General features: G+C 50.7%; 1 protein-coding gene across 1 annotated transcript; it reads left to right on the top strand.

Annotated features, from left to right (window-relative positions):
* Positions 1 to 2,724: 2,724 nt before the first annotated feature.
* ADRA1D (adrenoceptor alpha 1D) lies at positions 2,725 to 22,193 on the top strand. Its single transcript, XM_007471868.1, has 2 exons — positions 2,725 to 3,894; positions 21,495 to 22,193. The coding sequence occupies exons 1-2, from the start codon at positions 2,775 to 2,777 to the stop codon at positions 22,082 to 22,084; spliced, it is 1,710 nt and encodes a 569-aa protein (XP_007471930.1). The 5' UTR covers positions 2,725 to 2,774; the 3' UTR covers positions 22,085 to 22,193.
* Positions 22,194 to 23,598: the final 1,405 nt, after the last annotated feature.

The following is a 23,598-nucleotide window of genomic DNA, read 5'->3' as shown; positions in this document are numbered from 1 at the left end:
GCCTGCATTCTCTCCCATTCAACCAACCTGCACCATTTCCATGAGAGTTCAAATCTCCTCAAACCTGTCATGATCTCTTGTAGGGTTCCTTTAACCCTCCTCTTTAAGGGCTAAAGTCCCAGTTTACCAGCCTAGGAGTTAAATTCTCAGTCGTGGGATAAACCTTTTCTTTCTCTTTACTCTCACTCTAAAGGGATCTCATAAAGGAGAGGAGATAAACACAGGTGCTTAGTTTTCCTTCTTAAACTAGAAGCCATACTGTTGGATCACAAAGAACCCAAGGGCCAGCCAGGTCTCCAGGGCTCACAGGTCCAGCAATTTGATCCCTTCCCAGATTTGATCATAATAAACTGGTAGAGAAAGCTCACAATTTCACACCTCCTGCCTTTCCCTGTTTCTTCCCCTAGAGCTCTAGAACCTCCAAAGCCCTCTTGTAGACCAAGATCTGAGATGTGGTAAAGCTGCCCCATCTCCTTCCAGGCACACTATCCCACAATTTCTCCTCACCCTGCTGGCAACTGTACCTCCAGCCAGCCTTATGCTGGTTCTCTAGACCAGAATCAGGCACAGATCTCTATGTGACACCTGTCAGGTAGCCCCCTACCACCCCAGGCTCAGCTTAGATTTAACTTTGTCTCCTATTCCCAGTCATTCTTGAAAACTGACCAAGCCCAGAATCAGATGTACTCCATGAGGGTTATCCCTGTCTTACACTGTGAGATGGCAGCCAGTCACATACACAGAGCCTGCCATCTGACACTCCCATGTGAGAAGCTCCTGGCCTCTCCTTCCAGAGCCCTCTGCCCCTCCCCTTCAGAGAGGAAGCCCAAACCCACAGTTCTGCTTTTGATCAGCTGCCAAATAATCCTCATAAGGCACCTTGCTTTCAACTCTCCACAGTAAGCCCCCAAAGACCCAAGTAAAAGATGGAAGATGTAATGGGAAGCTGAGGGCCTTGGAAGAGCTGTTTCTAAGCTATGACTATAACAGCTTTGGCTTCCTAGGCTGGGGAGGGGATGGGGGGGGCGGTTACCCATCTTTCCTATTTCTCCCATTTTTCTTCTTTTCTCCAAAGCACCTTCTCATCTAGGACTCTCATACATCCTGAGATGTTATTCACAGCTAGTGGGCACTGAGGCCATGAGTTCTCTGCCCCCTCCCAGATACCTCTGTAAACAGGTCCTCATCTCCCTGGCATGGCTCAAGACTTCCTCATCCTGCACTTACTTGGTGGCATTATTCTCCCTGCAATTCCCCCCTCCCCTGCCACCCAGAGTGTCCAACATAGCTTGACACATGACAGCAGCCTGGTTAGTATTTTTATGTTGGTCAAAGGAATGGTCTCTTTTTGTTTCTCCCTGCCCAGTCTTGTTAGTCAACAAGAGGCTCCTTAAACACACCCCTCCACCTGTGGCCCGAGTTCATACCAGCTCCACATTCCCTCTGTCCTCTGTCCTACCTGTTCAAATCCTGCCCTGCGTAGTCCCACTCCGCTAACAAATATAGGCACTGCCCTGGGGCCCTAACAGATATTAATTCATTCAGTCTTCATGCCGGTAGGTAGACACTACTCTTATCTTCATTTTACAGATGAGAAACTAAGACACAAAGAGGTCAAACAGCTAACATAGGGCGGAGGCTAGATTTGGAGCCAGACTGTCTGCCCCACCTCCTTTAACCATCCCGCCAAGTGGCCTTTCCCACCCTCCAGCACTTAAACCCTCCCTCCCTAGAACGAGGCCACTTATTTAGTGTAGCAATGGGAAGTTTTATTTCGACATCCGATATGGAGTAAAGTAACAGTGCAGAAGTTGGTGTATGCAGACCAGTGCGTCCTGGGCTGGGTCTGAAGGCTGTAACCATATAAGTAGTCTCTTGTTCCTTCGCCCATCATAGGCCCGCAAAGCCTCCAACACCCTCTGGAGTTCTCCACACCACGGTACTGGACAGAGGTGTTTGAGACCCTCCTTTGTCCAGTCCCCTGAGAGAAGAAAGGAGGTGCAGCAGATCCATCCGGGCTCTCCCTGGAGGAGACCCGCCGCGGCATGGCGTGGTCCAGTCAGCTGGCTGCAGATCCCAGGCACTTGCTGCTCTCTGGCGGCCGGAGCCGGGAATCCGGGGACCCGGGAATCGCACCTTCTACACTCGGCGCGCCCAAGGGCACCAGCAGTGACCGAGACGCTGGGGAAAGGGCGGGAGGGAGACTTAACTGAGTGGTAAGAGGGAGGAGGCGGGGTAGGGGGTGCGGGAGGTTGAAGGCAGCGGACCGCGAGGGGAGAGGGCGGGCGTGAGCACCCGCGGCGCGGCGGGGGTGGCTTCCGCGGGGTCGGAGCGCGAGCCAGCGCCACCGCCCCTTGGGACCCCGGAACGCCAGCTCGCCCAGAGCGCAGATCCCCTTCTTCCGGCAACTGTGGTGCCGGGTCCCTCGGTGCCAGCGCCCCCTCTTCATCCCCGGCGCTGCCCTTCCTCCCCTCCGTCCCGGCCCCGCGCCCAGTAGCTAGCACCTCAGTGGTCGCCGCTCGCACGACCCTGCCCCGAGCCGCCGCTTTGCCCGCTCGCCTGGGCACGCTGCGAGAGAGGCGCGCGTCGCCAGCCCCGGCTCTTCGGTCCCACTCCGCGGCCGCCCGCTCCGCTCGCGGGCAGCAGTGCTCCACGTCACAGGAGCTGAGGCAGGACCCCTACAGGACCAGCGCGCGGGTCTGGAGCCGGAGCCCCCAGCCCTACCAGTCGCTCGTCCTGCGCCCAGGCCCGGCCCCCGACGGCTGCACGTTGAGATGACTTTCCGCTATCTCCTGAACGTCAGTTTCGAGGGACCCTGCTCCGACAGCAGCGCCGGGAGCTCCAGCGCGGGCGGTGGCGGGGGTGGCGCGGGCGGCGCGGCCGCCTCCGAGGGCCGGGCGGTGGACGGCGTGCGGGTGACCGCAGGCGGTAGCAGCGGCGGCGGCGTGGTGGGCGCGGGCAACGGCGAGGACAACCGGAGCTCCGCTGGGGAGCCGGGGGGCACCGGCGCCGGCGGCGAGGTGAACGGCACGGCGGCCGTCGGGGGGCTGGTGGTGAGTGCGCAGGGCGTGGGCGTGGGCGTCTTCCTGGCCGCCTTCATCCTCACGGCCGTGGCGGGCAACCTGATGGTCATCCTCTCCGTGGCCTGCAACCGCCACCTGCAGACGGTCACAAACTATTTCATTGTGAACCTGGCCGTGGCCGACCTGCTGCTGAGCGCCACGGTGCTCCCCTTCTCGGCCACCATGGAGGTTCTGGGCTTCTGGGCCTTCGGCCGGGCCTTCTGCGACGTGTGGGCCGCCGTGGATGTGCTGTGCTGCACGGCCTCCATCCTCAGCCTCTGCACAATCTCGGTGGACCGGTACGTGGGCGTGCGCCACTCGCTCAAGTACCCAGCCATCATGACCGAGCGCAAGGCGGCCGCCATCCTGGCGCTGCTCTGGGCTGTAGCCCTTGTGGTGTCTGTGGGGCCGCTGCTGGGGTGGAAGGAGCCGGTGCCCCCGGACGAGCGCTTCTGCGGCATCACGGAGGAGGCGGGATACGCTGTTTTCTCCTCCCTGTGCTCTTTCTACCTGCCTATGGCCGTCATTGTGGTCATGTACTGCCGCGTGTATGTGGTAGCGCGAAGCACCACGCGCAGCCTGGAGGCTGGAGTCAAGCGCGAGCGGGGCAAGGCCTCAGAGGTGGTGCTGCGCATCCACTGTCGCGGTGCAAGCACTGGCTCAGACGGAGCCCACGGTGGGATGCGCAGCGCCAAGGGCCACACCTTCCGCAGCTCACTGTCGGTGCGTCTGCTCAAGTTCTCCCGTGAGAAGAAGGCGGCCAAGACGCTGGCCATCGTCGTGGGCGTCTTCGTGCTCTGCTGGTTCCCCTTTTTCTTCGTTCTGCCACTGGGTGAGTGACCCCTCTCCCACCAGCCCCTTCTCTTCCTCCCTGAGCCTGTGACCATCCCTTCCTGGCACCCAGACTTGAATGGCCCTTCCCAGTGGAGGGTGACTCTCCACCTGAACATGGAAGGTTTACTGCCTGGTCTCTTAGACACGTGTGCATGCTGCTTTGTGGGACACAAATAGGCTCTTCATGCTTGCAGAATTTGTTTTATGAGCTTCTAACTTTTCTGGCCTTCCCCCTTCTTCACTGCCATTACAAGCCCTGGGCTTGTTTTACACTCCCAACTCCTCTAAATACAAAAGGTCAGTGGAAATCTGTGCGGGCATCTGCTCCCGTAGTATGTGGTGAGCAGTGTATGTGCTTGTCTACATATCTCCCTCCCTCCACCACCAGGGCCTACATTCATTCATGGGCAGCAATCCCTGGCCAGTCTACGTGAACATCAGCAGACACCGGAAGCCACCTGCTTTCTCTCAGTTTGGAAGCTGGGCCTCCCTGGGAGGCCCTCCCCAGCTGGTATCTGTGAATGCTGTGGGCTCTCATTTCTGAAATCTCCTCTTGAGGGGGGGGGACGGTGTGTGTGGGGGTGAGAAAGAAAGGGAAAGGGCATCTTATCAAATGGAAAGTTAATATTGTTCATCGTAGTTTCTTAAATTTACAGAGTCCTAGCACTTCTGGAGAACTTTGTTATTTCTTTCACAGGCTTTCCTGTAGTCCTGGGAGGTGGGCAGCTGTTCTCAGGACCTTCCTCCCATGCCTTGAGGCCCCTCCTGGAAGCCTTGGGGCTCGGTCAGCACAGGGAGAAGAAAGGGAACAGCATCTATGGGGTTGCTTTTGCCCTGAGTCACTTCACCCACAGGTGCAACCAGCCTGCCCAAGCCAGGACCTCCCATGTACCTGTAATCACCCACATTGAACAGATGATAACATTTCACCATATTTGCCTCAGATCACTTCCTCTCTCTCTTTTCAGATAAACAGAACAGCCACAACTAAGTTCCCTCCTCCTGTCCCTTCCTCATTTTCTCCCTCTCTCCGCAGAGGTAAATCTAGTGTTTATCACTCCCACACACATGTTTATACTCTTACTACAAACACCTGAATGCATAATAATAAATAGCATTGTTTTGTGTGTCCTTTGGACTTATATAAATTGCACCAGCTGTGCACATCCATCTTCAGTTTGCCCTTTTCACCCAATGTTTTGTCCTTGAGATTTATCCATTCTGGTTATTTTAGCAACAGTATAGTATTCTGTTTGAAAGTATGCCATGGTGTGTTGATGCAGTCTCCTGCTGAGTGTTCGGTTTTTCTAATTTTTTGCTGTTACAATCAACACTGCAAAAGGCTACTGTTTTTTCAGGTCGAGATCACGTCTCCCTCTTCCAAAAAGTCATCCCTAAATCTCCATGGCCTCTGCCCTTGCTGGCAGACACTGCTCTTCCTCAACCCCTCATCTCTGCTGCTCCTCACACCTCGTGTGGGAACCCTGGGGCTATCTTGCCTCTCCCTTCCTGCTGGTCTGCACTGTGCCCAGCCTCCCATGGCATCTCACCAAGTCTAGAACAAAGCCCAGGGCCACAATGGAGCTGAATTTAGTGGAACCTGGTAATAATGAGCAAGCAGGACAGAGGCCAAGCAGGGAAACAGAATATTCTGATCTGCCATGATGTGGCTTGGAGGGCAGGACAGCAGAGAGAACAGGAGGACAGAGCCTGTGGTACAAGCAGGAGTGGCCTGAGGGTTGTGCAGGAAGAAGGGGGGCCAGGAGCAACCCCCACCAGGAGCTCTGGGGCCAGGCCTGGGAGGAGGGAGGCATCTTTGGAGGAAAAGGGAACATTCTGAGCAGCAACTTTTGGGGTTGAATGTGGAATCCAAGGGGATGGCATATTTTGGTAGGAGGCGCCAGTATGTGCTTGGGGGAAGAGGATGTTGGGAACTTAGATAAGGGGTGGATATGGTTGCAGAAGCAGGAGTGTGGGGTACAGTCTCCCAGAAAGAGGATGGATGGACAAAAAGAAGAGACGGGCTGGGGAAGGAGCCTTGGGGAGTACCCACTTTGAAAGAACCCAGAAGGAGGCAGAGAAGGTGGCAGCCAGGAGAAGGTGGTACCACCCTCCTTGCAGGCCCTGGTTCCCACACCAGGTGTGAGGAACAGCAAACGTAGGAAGATTGAGAAAAAGCACTGTGTGCCATCCAGGGCCACAGGCCATGGAAATGAAGGTGCCCAGTAGGGCCACAACCTGGGGTTGTTGAGCAGACCCAGGGTGCCCTTCACCCACATCTCCACACACAAAGCCAAGTGGAAGCAGGAGCCCCAGCCACAGCAGTGATATGGCCAGTGAGCAACCCCAATAGCCTGGAGGATATCAAAAGCTTTAGGAAGTGGGCCCAGGGTCCCAGCAGTACACTGGCACAGGTGGCCGTGAACAGCCATCTATCACCTGAAGTGTTTTAGTCAAGCCAGAGCTGCAGCAGAGGGAGATACAGACAAGGTATGCTGACCTGTGGGGCCATTGGGGCCCAAGTTGCTGGGCAGGAAAGAATGCGACACAAGCACAGGGCACCTAAAATCCTGAGGGTCTCAGAGAGGGACTAGGGGTCATCCCCCACACCTCCGTTTCCCTGTCTGTGACTCGATCTAGGCAGTGACTACATTGGTGAATATATATGTAAAGTCATCAGTCTATACTTTTAAAATGTACACACTTTATAAACTTGACTGCCCGTATCTTATGCCTTAATGTGAGAGAGAGAGGGAGAGAAGGTGGGAGGAGGCAGGAGGAGGTTGTGAGCCATCTGAGGAATTGGTGTCCAGGCTGGAAAGCACACTTTGGCAGCCAGGTGTGGAGGGCAGATTCAGCGTCTGCGTCCCAGAGTGCTGGCCAAGTGCTGAAGGACCCATCTCCACAGGCTCCCTGAGGTGGTGCAGGGTCCACAGACTCAAGGAGAGAGGCAGGGTGTGCGCTGCAGCAAGTTCTCAGGAATGGCATTACTGTTCCCTGGCCCAAAAGCCTGAAGAAGAGGCTGGCATTACATCTCCTATCTGTGCCTCTGTGGCACCTGGCACGTAGTAGATGATTGGTCATAGTAGATGCTTGGTCAGTGTGTGTATAGGAGGAAGAAGTGGCAGAACCCATGGCCTTTTCATATCCTTCTGTGCCGAGGATCTGGTTGACAAAGCACAGCCCTCTATCTTTACTATTATTATTATTATTATTCCTGTGGTAAGAACACAACATGAGATCTACCCTTTTAACAAATTTTTAAGCATGCAGTATTGTTAACTCTAGGCACAAGGTTGTACAGCAGATCTGTAGAATTTATTCATCTTGCTTAACTAAAACTTTATGCCTATTGATTAGCAACTCCCCATTTCCCCCTCCCCTCAGCCCCTGGCACCCACCATTCCACTCTTTCTTTGAATTTGACTATTTTAGATACCTCATGGAAGTGGAATCATGCAGTCCTTCTGTGACTGGCTTATTTCACATAGTATAGCAGCCTCTGTGTAAGCAGAGACCTCCCTTACTCGCAATGCATTGGGGGTGACCCCCATTTATGTGACCTAAAAAAGGTTTTAAACATAACAGCTAACATTTATTGAGTATTATGAATAAGCAATGAGCTAGGGGTTTTATTTTCCATTTTTAAAAATCATGGATAGTTTCAAACACATAAGTAGACAGAACGGTGTGATGGCCCCAGCTTCAACAATATCACCCCAAGGCTGATCTTCGTTCATTTCAAACCCTGCCCACTTTCCACCACTGCTTATTATTTTGAAGAAAATCCCAGACACCATATCAGTTCATCTGTAAATTCTCCAATGTATATTTCTAGAAGAACTTTTAAAAAATAACCACAATCCATTATAACACAAAAAATAGTTGTTTAATAGTACCAAATATCTTAGTGTTCAAATGTTGCTGATTGTCTCATAAAATTTTAGTTTATTTGTTTGAATCAGGGTCCAAAAAAAAGTACATACATTGCATGCACTTGATTTGTCTCCTTAGTTTCTTTGATTAATAAGATTCCCCTACCCCCACCTTTTCTTTTTCAGCTTATTTGGTGAAGAAACCAGATTGTTTGTCCAAAAGGAGTTGCCCACATTTTGGAGTTTGCATCCCTATTAGTGCCATTTAATGTGTCCCCTTGTTCCCTGTACTTCCTGTAAACTGGCTTGATCAGATTCAAGTTCAGTGTTTGGGACAAGATTTCTTTTCTTTCGTGATGTTAAGATTGATCAGGGGTTCAGATGCAGTCAGCTTGATTCATTCATTATAAAATGTTCCATCAGCTTTTCATCTGCTAGTTTTAGCAGCCATTGACCATGGCCTGGACACATTATATCACTGGGACTGAAAGTGGTGATATCCAAATTCTGTCATTCCTTCTGCATTTGTAGACTAAAATTCTAAAAAGAATTCACCACTAGCTGTTTGGTCACTTGAAATAGAGTCCATACAGCAAAATCAGGAGAGCTGCTCAATGCTCTCCTTTACCAAAAGAAGAGTCAATTTCCTAGCAATCTTTCCAAAGAGGGCCAATAGGTTTTTTAGTACCATGTTAAAAGTGATTTTTAAATCTGTCACACATTACAGACATCACTATTTTGGGGTTGGCCAATGGGTACCCTTGGCCCTAGAGTCCTTGTTACTTCCTGCCTAGGTCAGAGATCAGAGGTCAAACTGAAGCCAGGGTTAAGGGTCAGTTGACATCCATGCTTTAAGCTTTAAATCTCACCAAATGCCTCAGCACCTGCTTACCTCCCCCCACCCCCGCAGGCTCAGGTCCAGGCTCGCTTCTGCCCCAGATCCTGGTCATGAGGGCCCTGAGCGTTGCCATAGGACATGACCACTTCCTGTGTGGCTTGGTCCTCCCAGACCGCCAGAGCCCTTGAGCCCACTCCTCATGGGAAAGTCTCTGAGTTCCTGAGCCCACCTCTGACCCCACCTGAACCCTGCCCCATCCTGCTTCATGAGCTATATGCCCACCAAAAAGTTCTCCTTGAATGCTAGAAGATTTGCCTGCCCTCCTTTGCAGATGGTGACCCAGCAGAACATTGGCCTGGGCCCCTGAGAGCCAGCATTGGGACCTAGTGGGCAATGCCCCAGCAGCTCAGTGCTGGGACTCCTGGACAGAGTGACCACTGTCTGGGAACTTCTCTCCTCTGGCGAAAGCACTGATCTGCTCCAACCCATGAGCCATTTCTCAGTGTGGCCTGAGAACTGAAAGGTTCATGTTCAGATCAGTGTCATGTTCAGCCGAGCACAAGGGCCATTTGGCAGGGACTTCAGCCTTGGGCACGCAGAGCTTGGGGTGTGACCACTCCAAGGCCACAGATCAGGGAGTGAGTTAAGAAGTGACAACAAGAGTGGAAAAGAGGGGGCGAGAGGGAAGGTGGAGAGAGAGAGAGAAGAGCTGAAGGGGGATGGGTGGGGTCCAGTGTAGGACACTGAACAGGTCTGTGACTCATCTCCCTGCCTTGGGCCCCACCAGGCAGCTTCTGTGGCTCTAGGAACTACCCCTCCCTGCCAATCCGCACAGCTGCAGAAGGATGTCCATGGCCAGACCAGTAGCTCTAGGCCAGCCCCACAGAGCTCAAGGATCCTGAGGTAAACACAGGGCACAGAAGGACTTCTGATCTATTCCTTGTCTATCTCAAGCCAGAGGATCCACCAGTTACCTCTCACCATGGAAGACTGGCAATGCAAGGAATTCAAGAGATTTAGCTTGGCACAGCTAGCCCCACAATATCCTCAACACTGTGTCTTTATAATCCATCTGAGACCTGGACCCTATTCAGGTCACCTCTTCCTGACAGCCTTTTATGATTGTCTCTCCTTCAAAATGGCCTTATCTTTACCATCTCTCCCTCCCCTTCTCTGTTCCAGCAGTCCTAACTTCTTGGCTGTCCTTGAACTTGTGCGGTACCCTGCTGCCTCAGGGCCTTTGCACATGCCCTCTCCTCTGTCTGGAATTCTCTTTCTTCAGGTAGATGCATGATTCACTCCCTCAGAGGGTCTTCAGGTCTCAGCTCAAGTGTGCCTTATGAGAGAGGCCGACACTTTAAAATATTGCAAAGAGGTCCGCTGCTTCCCAGCCTCTCTTGGGGATGGTGCAATTGAGTTTTAGAGTCAGAAGCACTGAGTGAGCAGCTGAAAGAACTAGGAGAGAGAAAGGGAGTCTAGGACTGGGGATTCCATCTCTGCTAGCCCTGTTGGCAGAGAAAGACCTGAATATGGTACATGGTATTTTTAACCCCTCTATTTCTTTCTGGCTAGAGAAAATGGCTGCTTGTGGATAGAAAAGTCACTGGTGAGGGAGGAGGTGGGAAAGGGGAAAGGCTGGGGTGCAGCCTAATAGTTCATGGTTGGCTGCAAGCTATGAACAAGACTGGCTGTGAATTCTGACATTCTGCCAAGAACAAGTTCCCTTCTAGTGATGCCAAAAGAGTGCTGTTAATCACACAGTCCCCCCTTGGCTTCAGCACTGTCACTCCTCAGCGAGGCTTGGCCAGATTGGCCAGTTTCAGCCTTAACCAGCATCTCAGCAGTGTCTCCTGGGCCTGGACATTGCTCTTACTTAGGAGAGGGGACTGGCCTGTGATAAGGCTGCAGACCTCTGCCGCCAATCTCAGCCTGCCTTAGTTTCCCCAACAGTGTGCAGGCCAGGCTAGCCCAGACAACATGCCAAAGAGTGGGGTAAACTGCTGACACAGGAGAGGCCCTGCCTCTTCTGACTAGTGGATGTTCAGCATCCCTGGACATTAGGTTAGACTCCTGACAAAGTCACCCCAAAACAGGGAATAGGGGAAGGCAGGTAGGAGCAAGCTTGATGGATACATGCAAGAAAAGGCCAAGGAGCAGAGAGAAGCAGGCAAGAGTTGTGTTTGCAGTCATCTCCTACCTATATCCTGACCACCTCTCCTCATAGGTAGGTCAATGTGTTCACTTCTGTGCTCTAGCCTGCCTGTTGAGTGGAGAGAAATGGGCAAACATGCAAATTCATGCCCTGCCTTTCTCAGCAGTGGGCGGAAGAGTTGAAACAGTGACCAAGAGCTAATCCCTGGATTATAGGTTTAGGACCAATCAAGGGAGCTTGAAGACACATCCATGCAAAGAGTGTCCTGGGTCACGTCCCTCTACGTAGAGACTGAGACAGGAGTTCTTATGCGAGTGATGGATTGAGGGAAGCTCTCAAGAGGTACCTGGGAGGGAGGGAAGCAGGATAAGTCAGAAAAGAGCTAAACCTAGGATGTGGTCTCAAAGTCTGGCCTCAGCCTGATCCCTGGAACAAGAACGACAGCAGAGAATTGTGCCACATCGCGACAAGGAGTCTGGCCTTTTCCATCCCCGCTCAGTCTATCACTGCCTGTGGGCTGCCACCTTGGTGGGAAGGTGTCATCTCCCAGTTGAAGCAGCTCCCATTGGTCAAGGGCAATTCTCCATTAGCAGCCAACTATAAGCCATTAGCAGCCAACACTCACAGTAGCTGGGGACCAGGGGCACCTGGGTGGGGCACTAATAGCATCAACTTCAAACCTTAAAGGTGACTTTTGAGCAGAGACTTGAAGAAGGGGAAGGAGATGGCCAAGTGGCTTTCTGGGGCTCCTCCCAGGAGGCTGGGGTCTGTTTCCTGAGATGCAGCGAGCAGGCAACAGCCCAGCCTTTCTGAGTGTTCTGGATGGGCATGCGTGCACAGGAGCCAAATTCAATGTGGCAGCCCTCACAGGCCACCCTAAAGGCCATAGAGAAGGCCAATGAATGCCACTTGGTGGAGGCAGAATCAAGAAGTGCTCAAAGGCACACACACTCCAGAAACCACTCTCACCTCCGCAGACTCCGGGAGTAGAATTAATCACAGAACTGCTCCTGGAGAGGTTGTTCTATGTCCAAGTCTGAAAAACTGGAAAGACCTGCTATGGAGAAAGGAAGAGGGCCATCTTCCAGACCAGGCCAAATGTACGAAAGTCCAGAGGTAGGGATGGGCATGCTGCTTGTGGATCAGCTGCTGGAAGGTATTGAGTCTTTGTGGATCCTGATCCCAGGACCCCTGGAAGACCAGGGGAAGTCTTTTTTCTGTCTTTGCATGATGTCAAGGAAAGACCAAGCACTTTAGGGCTAGACTGATGCAGGTTCAAATCCTGATGCTGCCACTTGCCCTCCGGAGATAACTAGAATCTCTGCAAAGTGGGATGCTAATGCCATGAGAATTAAATGAGAAGTGCTACACACAGGGCCCAGCATGCAGCCTGGTAGGTACTGAACACTCAGAAAGCAAGCGTGAGCTCCCATTTCCTTCCTCGTCACTTTAGAGGCTACCTACATCTACGCAAACAGCACTTATTCACTCACTCAACAGATACTTTATGACCCCTGCTCTGGATCAGGCAAGTGTGTTAGAGGCTGGGATAAAAAGAATAATTAATCCCATCCCTGTCCTCAAGAAACCTAGAGTCTAGGAGAGTAGATAGAGCAGTAACAAATTTTATTTGCTAAGATGCAGGCATGCATAAAAGGGCACCTAACCCAGGCTTGGTGGGGGAGGACACCTGACCTGGGCTGGAGGGATGGGTGGACAGAAGCAGAAAGCACCATGGGAGCAGTTAGAGCCACGCAGGAAGGCAGAAGGAGCCCAGCCTCTGTGGGAAGACATGCTTGTGGCTTCGTATGGCCAATTTGGGAGGGATGTAAGCTGAAGACAGCTTAGGATTCTAAAAAGACTTGAATGCAACACAAGAAAATTTGGGTTTATTCCTCAGAGCCATTAGAAGCCACCAACGGTTTTCAGAGGGGAAAGGAGAGAAACTTTTTTTTTTTACAATAAGTCTCCAGCAGCTGTGTGCAGAGTAGAGGAGACAAGGGACCACTGGGGGCTGTCACAGCCATGTAAACAAAACGAGATGCCAGAGTCAGCAAAGACTTCAGGAATGAGGTGAAGGGAGGGACTCCACTAGAGAGAAAACTGAATGTACCAGACATAGTGACATATAGCGTAGAAAAGAGGGACTCATTCAGCAAACTCAGCAAGTGTTGAGCACCTACTGTGTTCAGTGTGTTCATGAGGTCTTCTGGGCAATGGGAGTGCAGCATCAAGCAAAACAGACACTAGTCCTGCCCCATGGACTCTTACTGCAGGGAGAAAGGACAAAATGAAGAATAACTCAAAATAGTACAAGAGAAAGTAATAAGGGCCACAGATAGAGCCAGCTGAGGGAGATGGGGAGTATGGGGTGGGGGACACTGCAATTTTTTTTATTGTAGTTGATTTATAATATCGTGTTGTTTTCAGTTGTACAGCAAAGTGATTCAGTTTTTTTCAGATTATTTTCCTTTATAGATTATTATGAGATACTGAATACAGTCCCATGTGCTATACAGTAAATTATTGTTGCTTATCTATTTTATGTATAGTAGTTTGTGTCTGTTAATCTCACACTCCTAATTTGTCCCTCCCTCCCTCCCTCTCCCCTTTGGTAACTATAAGTTTGTTTTCTATGTCTGTGAGTCTGTTTCTGTTTTGTATATAGATTCATTTGTATTATTTTTTAGATTCCACATGTAAGTCATATAATATTGGTCTTTCTCTGACTTACTTCACTTAGTATGACAATCTCTAGGTCCATCCATGTTGCTGCAAGTGGCAATATTTCATTCTTTTTATGGCTGAGTAATATTCCATTGTTGGGCTTCCCTGGTGGCGCAATGGTTGAGAGTCCGCCTGCCGATGCAGGAGACACGGGTTCGTGCCCTGTTCCGGGAAGATCCCATATGCCGCGGAGCGGCTGGGCCCGGGAGCCACGGCCGCTGAGCCTGCACGTCCGCAGCCTGTGCTCCGCAACGGGAGAGGCCACAACAGTGAGAGGCCCGCATACCGCCAAAAAAAAAAAAAATATTCCATTGTTTATATATACCACATCATCTTAAACCAGTCATCTGTTGGTGGGCCCTTGGGTTGTTTCCAGGCACACTGCAATTTTAGATGAGAGGTCAGGGAGCCATGTGGATTTCTGGGGGAAGAAGATTCTGGGGAAAAGCAAATGCAAAGGCCCAAGGAGGGAGTGTGTCCGGCATGTCCAAGAAGCAAAAGGAGGGTAGTGTGGCTGGAACAGAGCGGGGGTGGAGGGGGTGTGGAGTAGGAGAGGATGTCAGGGGGTCAGGGGACCACATGTCGAGCTGTGAGGGGGAATGGCAGCCCTTAGAGTGTTTTGAGCTTGAGGAGTGACATGATCTATTTCTATTGGGCTGGCCAAAAAGTTCCTTCGGTTTTAAAGTAAAAATAAAAGACATCTTTATTTTCATCCAGAACTTTATTGAACAACATAGTCACTGTTTTGTTCCACTACCTTCTGAAATTTTTCAGACAACTTCATAATTCCATCTTTCCAAAACATTTTATCTTTTTGAGCAAAGAACTGTTCCTTTTACAGTCTTCCAGGGAATTGAAATTTTTTCCATTAAGAGAATTTTGTAAAGACTGAAAAAAATGAAAATCCAAAGGTGCAATGTCTGGTGAATACGGTCAATAGATCAGAACTTCCCACCCAAGCTGTAACAGTTTTTGCCTGGTCATCAAAGAAACATGCGGCCTTGCATTATCCTGATGGAAGATTATGCATTTTCTGTTGACTAATTCCAGATGGTTTTTGTCGAGTGCTGCTTTCAGTTGGTCTAATTGGGAGCAGTACTTCTTGGAATTAATCATTTCGTTTTCCAGAAGGAGCTCATAATAGAGGACTCCCTTCCAACCCCACCATATACACAACATCATCTTCTTTGGATGAAGACTGGCCTTTGGTGTGGTTGGTGGTGGTTCATTTCGCTTGCCCCACCATCTCTTCCATTCCACATTATTGTACAGTATCCACTTTTCATTGCCCGTCACAATTTGTTTTAAAAACAGAAACTTTTCATTACGTTTAAGTAGAACTGCGCATGTGGAAATACAGTCAAGAAGGTTTTTTCACTTAACTTCTGTGGAACCCAAACATCAAAGCGATTCACATAACCAAGCTTGTGTCAATGATTGTCAACACTTGATTTGGATATTTTGAGTATGTCAGCTATCTCACGTGTGGTATGATGTTGATGGTTCTCAGTTAATGCCTTGATTTGATCCCTGTCAGCTTCAACTGGTCTACCAGACCATGGAGCATCGTCCAGCAAGAAATCTCCAGCATGAAACTTTACAAACCACTTTTGACACGTTCGATCAGTCACAGCACCTTTTCCATACACTGCACATCTTTTTTTTGTGTTTCAGTTGCATTTTTACCTTTCTTGAAATAATAAAGCATAATACGCTGTAAATGATGCTTTTTTTCTTCCATCTTCAATATTAAAATAGCTACATAAAAATTCACCAATTTTGATGTTTGTTTTTAAATGCACACTGATATGATAGCTGTCACGATACAATCTAACAAAGTTGTTTTGAATGAAGCTAAAGACAACTAAGCGCTACTCGAGCCATCTTATGGAAAAAACTGAACAAAACTTTTGCCCAACCCAATATTTTTAAAGGATCGTTCTAGCTGCCAAGTTGAGGGTAGATTTCAGGCTGTAAGGGTACACGCGAGAGACAGTCGGGAGGCTGCTGAATTACTCAAGGCGAGAGGGGACTGTGTCTCAGACAGGGTAGGAGGGCGCAGGGAGGAGGGTAGTGGTTGAGTTTCAACCTCATCCCCTTCTGCTGTGCACTCAATCACTCCATTCTATCCACACTAGCCTTGTCATTGTTCTGCAAACATACCAGGGCCACCTCAGGCCCTTTGCACTTGCTGTTTCCTCTACCTGGAATGTTTTTCCCCAAAATGTCCACATGCCTCATTCAGTTCTTTACTCAAACGTCATCTTCTCAGCAGTTTATACCACCACCCCCAGCCACATGCACACATACCTAAATACACAATAGGTGTCTTCCTTCCCTGCTTTGTTTTTTATTAGCATGTTTTATTATCTGATACGCCTGCATTTTCCTTGTTTATTATATGTTTTGCTGGTCTTGCCCTATGAAATGTAAGCTTTATGAAGGCAGGATAAGTGTGAGATGCCAGTAGACATCCAAGTGGAAATGTCTGGGAGGCAGTGAGTCTTGGATCTATGAGTCTAGAATTTGGGAGAGCAAACTGAGCTGGAGATAGAACTGTGGGCATTACCAACCAAAAGTCAGTGAGCCTGGCTGAAATTGCCAAGAGAATGCAAAGAGAAGAGATTACAAGACTTTTCTTATAAAGGCACTCCTACACGTAGCAGTGGGGACATGAGGAAGAAGGAGCAAAGGCAATTGACAAGGAGTAGAAAATCCAAGAGAATGGCGCCCCAGAAGCCCCGGGTGAGATGAGAAGTGTCCAGGATGGATGAGAGCTGTATCTGCATGTGGGAGGGCTGGGGTGGAGTGGGGCAGTGGGGCAAAGCAGTGGAGTGAAAAGCAGGTGGGGAAGAGGAGATGGCATGTGTGGATAGAAAGCGTGGAGGGAATGAAGTCATAGCCAGAGAACCAGCAAAGAGGGTGCAGCTGTGACAGAGGCAAGCTCACAAGTGACTGATGGGTCGAGAGCTCTACAACACAAGTAGGGACACGAACCTTGGGTGGGAGGAGAGACTACTTTCTTACCAAGGAGGAAGACAGGTGAAGAAGGTTTGAGTGAGTGCCCAACTTCTTTGTCTTGTTTTCCCTGTGAAATAGGAAGTGAGATCAACTGCTTTAGAGAAGGGAAAGGGGCAGACTGCAGAGCCTGTGGAGAGGGGTAAAGGCTCAAAGGAGCTGGTGCAAGAATAGGTGGTGGGGGGGGAGTGGGCTGAGGATGGATGGCAAGATTGCTGGAAGCCAGGACACACAGCTGAGGTTGGAGACCCTAAACATGTTCAGAGTATGGGTGAATCTCTCCAGAGTTAGGCTCTGGCTGGATAAATACAACCCAAATCCAGAAGGACATGCACATGGAAGGACTGAGGAAAGAATGGCTGGGGTGCAAGTGAGGAGAAGTCTCAGCTAAGCAGAGATGATAGGAGAAATCCAAGGGGCTGGCAGGTCAAAGTTCAGATGAGAAAAAGAGAGAGGACAGAAAGCTGCAGTCAGCAGTGGAATATAGATTTGTGAAGAAATGAACTGCTCAGCCTTATGTTTTAAAAGGACACAGTCCCCCCAGGTACTATGTGGAGAACAGGGTACTATGGGGGGCACAGGGGCAGGAACAGAGAGCCCACTTGGAAGGGCACTGTAGGTAGATGATGATAGTAGCTGGGACCAGGGTGGTAACAGGGGATGGTGCAAAGTGGGGGATTCAGGACTAACAGGAGTTGGTGATGGATGGGATGCAGAGTGTGACAGAAAGAGAGGGGTCAGAATATGTGGAGCACCTATGATGTGCCAAGGATGGTGTGGGGAGCTCTCCATTTAAGGATCAGATAGATGGGAAACTGGTAGTTACCCACAGTGTTCTTGGCATTGAGAAGTGAATAGATGTGCTAGGGGAGGGGGGAATACAACTAACTCTGCTGGGTCAGGAGGGGATGGTGTGATGAAAGCTCCCAGGATGAGGTGCCACTGGAGCCAGCGCTACCAGGTGGAGGAAGGAGGAAGGGCAGTCCAGGATGATCCTGTGCAAAAGCACAGAGACAAGACTGGGGAGCCCGCTGTGGCCAGAGGGAAGTGAACAGTCAGTGTGGCGAGTTAGCTGATGCACATGAAGACAAAAGAGAAGCAGGAATTGCAAGAGAAAGGAGAACAAGGGGGTGGTGCTGGGCGCCTGGATGGCAGGAGGCTGAGAGAGGAGGGTCCCATGAGCACCTGTTTCCAGTGACAACTGCCAAGATGAGTTAGCACAGCTGTGCTTTATGCCTGCAAGAATGGCTGTGGACAATGTGGGGAGTAGGAGAGGGAGCCAGCTCAGGACAGAGGAGGGGAGTGCCAGGTACTAGGAGACAGAGGCCTTGCCTCAGAGACCCCATGTACCCATTGAGGCTTTCCTGTAGCTGGGCTTCCGGGGCTGGCAGAGGCTTGTGCTGGGCAGCTGGAGAGGACTGTGAAGGCAAGAGAGGTGAAACCAAGTGGTCGACCTAAGAGGCCATAAGTCAGAGTAGCTGGAGGAGGAGAAAGTTGGGAGTGGCTGAGAAGGGGTTTGTCCACTGATGCCCTGAGAACAGGGCAGTGCTGCAGGGATAATGCCAGTGAGCACCCTCGGGAGTCTCAGGACAGTTACCCACCTCGTCCATGGCAAAGGGGAGGGAAGTTCCCACAAGCCCCTCTCCCCCGACCCAGAGATCCTTGAAAGAGGCTGTGGGCAGAAGAGAGAACGTTGGGGCAGGCAGGCAGCAAAGAGTGAGGCAGGGTGCAAGGAGGCATAGGGGGTAGACTGCAGCTCTCTGGGCAGAAGTAGGTGTGAGGCTCAGGACTGCCATATGTGAAAGGAACAGAGTAAAAATCTCTTAGGAGCTCCTGCCTGTGAAAGCTGGAGCCCAAGGCACAGATGTCTGTATTTTCCAGGCAAGATGTCTGTGCACAGAGGGCAGACAGCAATGAAACAAAATTGTGGCGGCTGCTGTCAGTGCCCCACCCATCCCCCCGAACATGGGTCACTTTCCGCCCCAGCAGCTGCCTCCATATCTTCGCCTGCAGCATTCTCTGACCAGCAAAATCCTCACTGTCCACCCACACAGCAAGCAGGAAGTATGGAAAATTAACACCCTGAGGGAGCAACCCAAACACTGGCTTATGGTAATGGGAGTATAGACACCCCACCTCCTTCACCTTACTGATCCTGTTCTCCAGTCCCCCAGAGCTCCCAGTGAGAGTGACTAACTTGTTAACTCTCCTTTTATTGGCTTCCTTCTCTTCCCTCTTTTTATCACACTTCACTACTGGTGTTTCATTTACCTTCCAAATTAACAACTTGCATTTGAATCCTTGTCTCAGGTCTGCTTCTGGGAGACCCCAAAGTAAGACAGAACCCTCAGCAGGACACAGTAGGAAAAACCTGGGGCTGAAAGGCTGAGTTTGTATCCCAGCTCCTTTGTGTGTAAGGAATTCCCAGCTGGCAGCAGGCTTCTGCATAGGTTGGTTGAGCATGAATTAGAATTTTAATGCTTAAAACAAGGCCCAGGCCACACTACTATATGCCATGTTGCCCACCAATCCGAATCAAAACCACACCAATAACAAAGCCCTTTGGCTGGCTTTTGGCTTACTGCTTAAAGCATAGTCCCCTGATTTGTCATCCTGGGCTAAATATAAAACAATTCTAGCCTGAGTCAGAAAGTTATTTTCAGCACTCTGTCTTATTTTGCAGCCGTTAAGGGATGCTGTTCAGAAGGCTGCCTTCCTGGAGGCTAAGGTCAACACTGGTGGCCCCCACATTCCAGGGACAACTGCCCAATTCTTCTCCCAAGGGAAATTATCTCCTTACATTCTGATTGATGCCCCAGCCTCCCCCAAACCCACCAGATCTCGGCTACTGTTTCTGGCCACTCTCCAGAGCTGGGAACGGGGTCCCTTCCCAGGGCTGAGGTCTCCTCTCTCAAAAGCCACAGAAGTAGGGAAAGAGGCTAAGGTCAACACTGGTGGCCCCCACATTCCAGGGACAACTGCCCAATTCTTCTCCCAAGGGAAATTATCTCCTTACATTCCGAGTGTTGCCCCAGCCTCCCCCAAACCCACCAGATCTCGGCTACTGTTTCTGGCCACTCTCCAGAGCTGGGAACGGGGTCCCTTCCCAGGGCTGAGGTCTCCTCTCTCAAAAGCCACAGAAGGAGGGAAAGGGGCAGTGAACAGACTCCAGTATTTACTACAAAACTGCGAAGTCTTGTGCCCTGAAATTTATGAATTGTCACAAAATCCCTTCAGAGAAATTGTTGTGTGTATCCCACAGAAAAGAAGAGTGAGACTTAGACGGCCAAACAACTTGCTCAAGGCTGCGTGACCAGGGTTTGAAAATGCTGTGCCACGCAATACTGCCTGACACTCCTCTTCCTCCACAGTGTCTCTTAGCATTAGGAATCCCACTGGGTGGGAGGTGGGTGATATGCAAGGGCCCCCAGGTCAAAGAGGGGGGCATGGTGCCTCTGCTCCCTCAGTAGGGGACACTGCTCTTATTTCTTTGAGGGCAAGGAGAAAAGAAAGCAGGTCTTGCTTTGTCAAGGACCATGATTTGTCAAGGACCACTACCCCTGGTCTGCTCAGCCTGGCAGACACCTGAAGCTTTTGCCTGGGATGGGACGCTTCTGCCGCCTACCCCCGACCCCTGCTGATGTTGAGGATAGTGAGGGTGACAAAGTGGCCTCTGCTTCCTGGATGATGTCTTTGCATTTTGTTAGGTGCCTTTGGAGACATGACTCCTTGAGGGCTATGGTGGGGAAGACAGGGGAAAGGTATGCAGGGAGGAGGGTCTTCCTGGCACAGCTCAGACCCCAGTGCCCCCACCTCCTCCTGCCTGGCACTCTGCTCCCTTTCAAAGCCATCCCAGAAGCCTTCCTGACCACTTCCCACTTCCACTGGGACAGCCCCACTATCCTGCATTCTGACAGCTCATGGGCATTGTGTTTATTGAGGCTTAATTCTAGGTTCTATCTCTTGCCTGCTCAAAAATATCCATGGCTCCTAACTACCCACAAAATAAAAGCCAAACTTCCCAGCATTTAAGGCCCTTCACCATTTGTCTCAAATGAAGTTTTCTGAGCATATCCTACAGGACATTCCCATGCCCCAAACTTGTTATCCTCTTGCCCACCTGTCCCTTTCACTCCTGATACCCTCTGCCCTTCCTCATCCTGCCTGGCTCCTGTCCATCCTGAGACCCTGGAAGCCCCCCACCCCAATATACTGAGCACCACCATCATCCCACCTGCACTCCCATGATATGTGATCCACATTGCTACCGGGAGAGCAAGGCCTCAGGTGTTTGATGACAGCCCAGCACAGTGCCTGGCTCAGGGCAAGCCTTGGTCAACATTTAATTCAGGAGTTCTTACCCTTTTTATGCTAGGGACTACTTGGGCATCTGGCAAAGTGTATGGAGCCTTTCTCAGAGTTACTCTTTCAAATGCAAAAAATAAAATACAAAGGATTGCAGGTGAAATCGACTTCATTTAATTGAAATCTGTGATTTAGTCTCCAGTGTGTTTCCACGTGAAGGCTTTAAATAACAAGATCTAGTGGCATGTTCTAGTGACTGACATTTCCAAATAGCGAGAAGCATAGACAATATTCCAAAATATCTGTAGCAACTGCTAATATTAGGGGGTAAACTGCCAATATTGCACCAGTTTTGAGCTACAAAACAGTGATTTCATATCGTTTTGTCTAATTCTACTCAGGTTTGTTGCTTAACTCGCTGGAAATGCTCAGTTTCAGGGAAATGTGAGTAAAGCTGAAGATGACTATTTTTTCTCATTCAAGTTCATGGACACCCTCGAATTATATCAGGGACTCATTGAGGAGAGATATCCTGAGAGCCACTGGTTGATGAATGGCCAGGGCCCCTGAAAGGGGTGGGGGGAAGGGGAGTAGTGCAGAGAGGGTGGCCCCTTTGCACCAGGCGCTGCCTGGGACTCCCTCTCCCTGAGCATCTAACCAGCCTGGGTCTCTGCTTCCCACAGGCTCCCTGTTCCCACAGCTGAAGCCCTCAGAGGGCGTCTTCAAGGTTATCTTCTGGCTGGGCTACTTCAACAGTTGCGTGAACCCGCTCATCTACCCTTGCTCCAGCCGGGAGTTCAAGCGGGCCTTCCTCCGCCTCCTGCGCTGCCAATGCCATCGCAGTCGCCAGCACCACCGCCCCCTCTGGAGCATCTACGGTCACCACTGGCAAGCCTCGAATGGTGGCCCGCGCCCTGACTACACTCCTGGCCCAGGCACCGCACCCTCCGGGGCCCTGCTGGCCCTCACCGCGCCCTCAGCCCCCCGCTCCCCAGGCACACGCAAGGCGCCGGCTCCGGTCATCGGCCGTCGAAAGCCGCCCTGCGCCTTTCGCAAGTGGAGGCTTCTCGGGCCATTCCGGAAACCCACCACCCCGCTGCATGCCAGGGTCTCCAGCCTGTCGCAAAAGAAGCACACCAGAGAGGCTGCGTGCGCCCTGCACTTGGAGGTGGAAGCTGTGTGCTTAGGCATCCGCAGTGAGGCAGCTGAGGGCACCACCTGCCAGGCCTACGAATTGGCAAACTCTAGCCTTCTCCGTGAGACTGATATTTAAGGACCCCTGAGTTAGGCCGAGGAGTGTGCTGGGGGTGGGAGAAGGGTGTGGAGATGGAGGTTGGCTTTGTTCAAGAGGCCGGTGAGAATCAAGGACCCAGAAATTGATCAGGGTGACTGCTCTCCAGAATCCCCGAGGAACTGAGGTGTGGGTGAAGCCCTTGAAGGGCAGAAAGTTATGGGCTCCCCCTCCTGGACACAGAAGCCCCCAGCTCCTCCTTTCAAGGGAGAGGCTGAGGGCTCCTTGGGGCCATTTGTTTCCAAACCCTGTTTGAGAAACACTGCCCCATCCATGCCTTGAACCCTGGGTAGATGGCCCCAAGTATGGCCAGGCAGCCCTGTCCATCCTCTTGGGGAGGAAAGGGCACAGAGGCCCTGCCTGGCTGCCCCCAATGCCTCCCCTCCAGAAAAAGTCAGTGGGGCCAAAGCTTCTCAATGGACACAATTTATCCTTACTGCAGACTGGAGGAATCCAGTGGCCTGCCATTGCCACCCACAAGCTTTGGTGGCAGATTGGATGACTGTCCTACAAGCCTGTTGTATTAACGTGTGGGCCCACTTTGCCCTACTGAGGCTCCGCCCTGCCCCTCGCTTTGTCTCCCCAAAGGCCTTACTGTTTACACTGTATATAGCTCCTTGTGCCTGTGCCCATCACTTCTTGCTGGGCTCTGGAACCATCAAATGGGGAGAACTTTGTCATTTTTAGACATATTTATTGGTCAGAGTACTTCTATTTTGTCCAAACTGTGCAAACTGTTCATCTTCAGCTTACAACCCATAAAGAACTACTTTTTGTTATTCTAAAATCCTTCAAGCACTAAAGGCCCACAAGAGGATAAATTGGGTCTGTGTTCACCTTTCTAGTTTCAACCTGTCTCTTTAACTGATGGCTGCTGTCCTTTGGGACTTTCAGCATAACCAAAAGATTCGGGCATTTTGTTGGCTTTTAAAACTCACATGATTAGTCTTGGGAACAAACAGTAATTATAAGCACAAAGTTTCGCTTTTTCAGTCTCACCAGATGTATCTGTGATGCTCTGAGGGCCTCAGTCTGGAAGGTAGCCATCAGTTAAATGGGTGAAACATTACTTTACATGAAAAAATGTACAAGCCCAAGTAGACAGGTATACATGGTGAGAGAACACCTACCTAGGAACCATGCTTATTGGCTTTGAGTAAAATGTCCAACACTTGTCATGTTCCCAAGAGACTACAGGTAGTTCAGTCTTCAGCTAGATAATATCAACCACATACACCCAACCAGCATGGGAATGATGACTGTAGCCCAATGGACCCTTGGAAGGAGAGCTGGTTAGATAATATCCTGGGCTGTCTGGAGTGGTGGTGTTCTGAAACTGGAAGAACCAACTGCTGGGGCCAACATGAACCAGTATTTTGAGCCAAAAGCTTCCATTCTGTAGTAGGGAGGTAGTCTGTTTAAAAGGTCACCACAATTTCAGACCCCTCATCCCAATATTACAAGGTAAAAAGACAGCCAATACCTGGGCTTGGGAG

This window comes from Lipotes vexillifer, unplaced genomic scaffold, assembly GCF_000442215.2.
Source record: "Lipotes vexillifer unplaced genomic scaffold, Lipotes_vexillifer_v1.1 scaffold556, whole genome shotgun sequence".
Taxonomy (NCBI): Eukaryota; Metazoa; Chordata; class Mammalia; order Artiodactyla; family Lipotidae; genus Lipotes; species Lipotes vexillifer.
The sequence above is the reverse complement of the archived record's forward strand: the minus strand, read 5'-3'. Positions and strand labels throughout refer to the sequence as shown.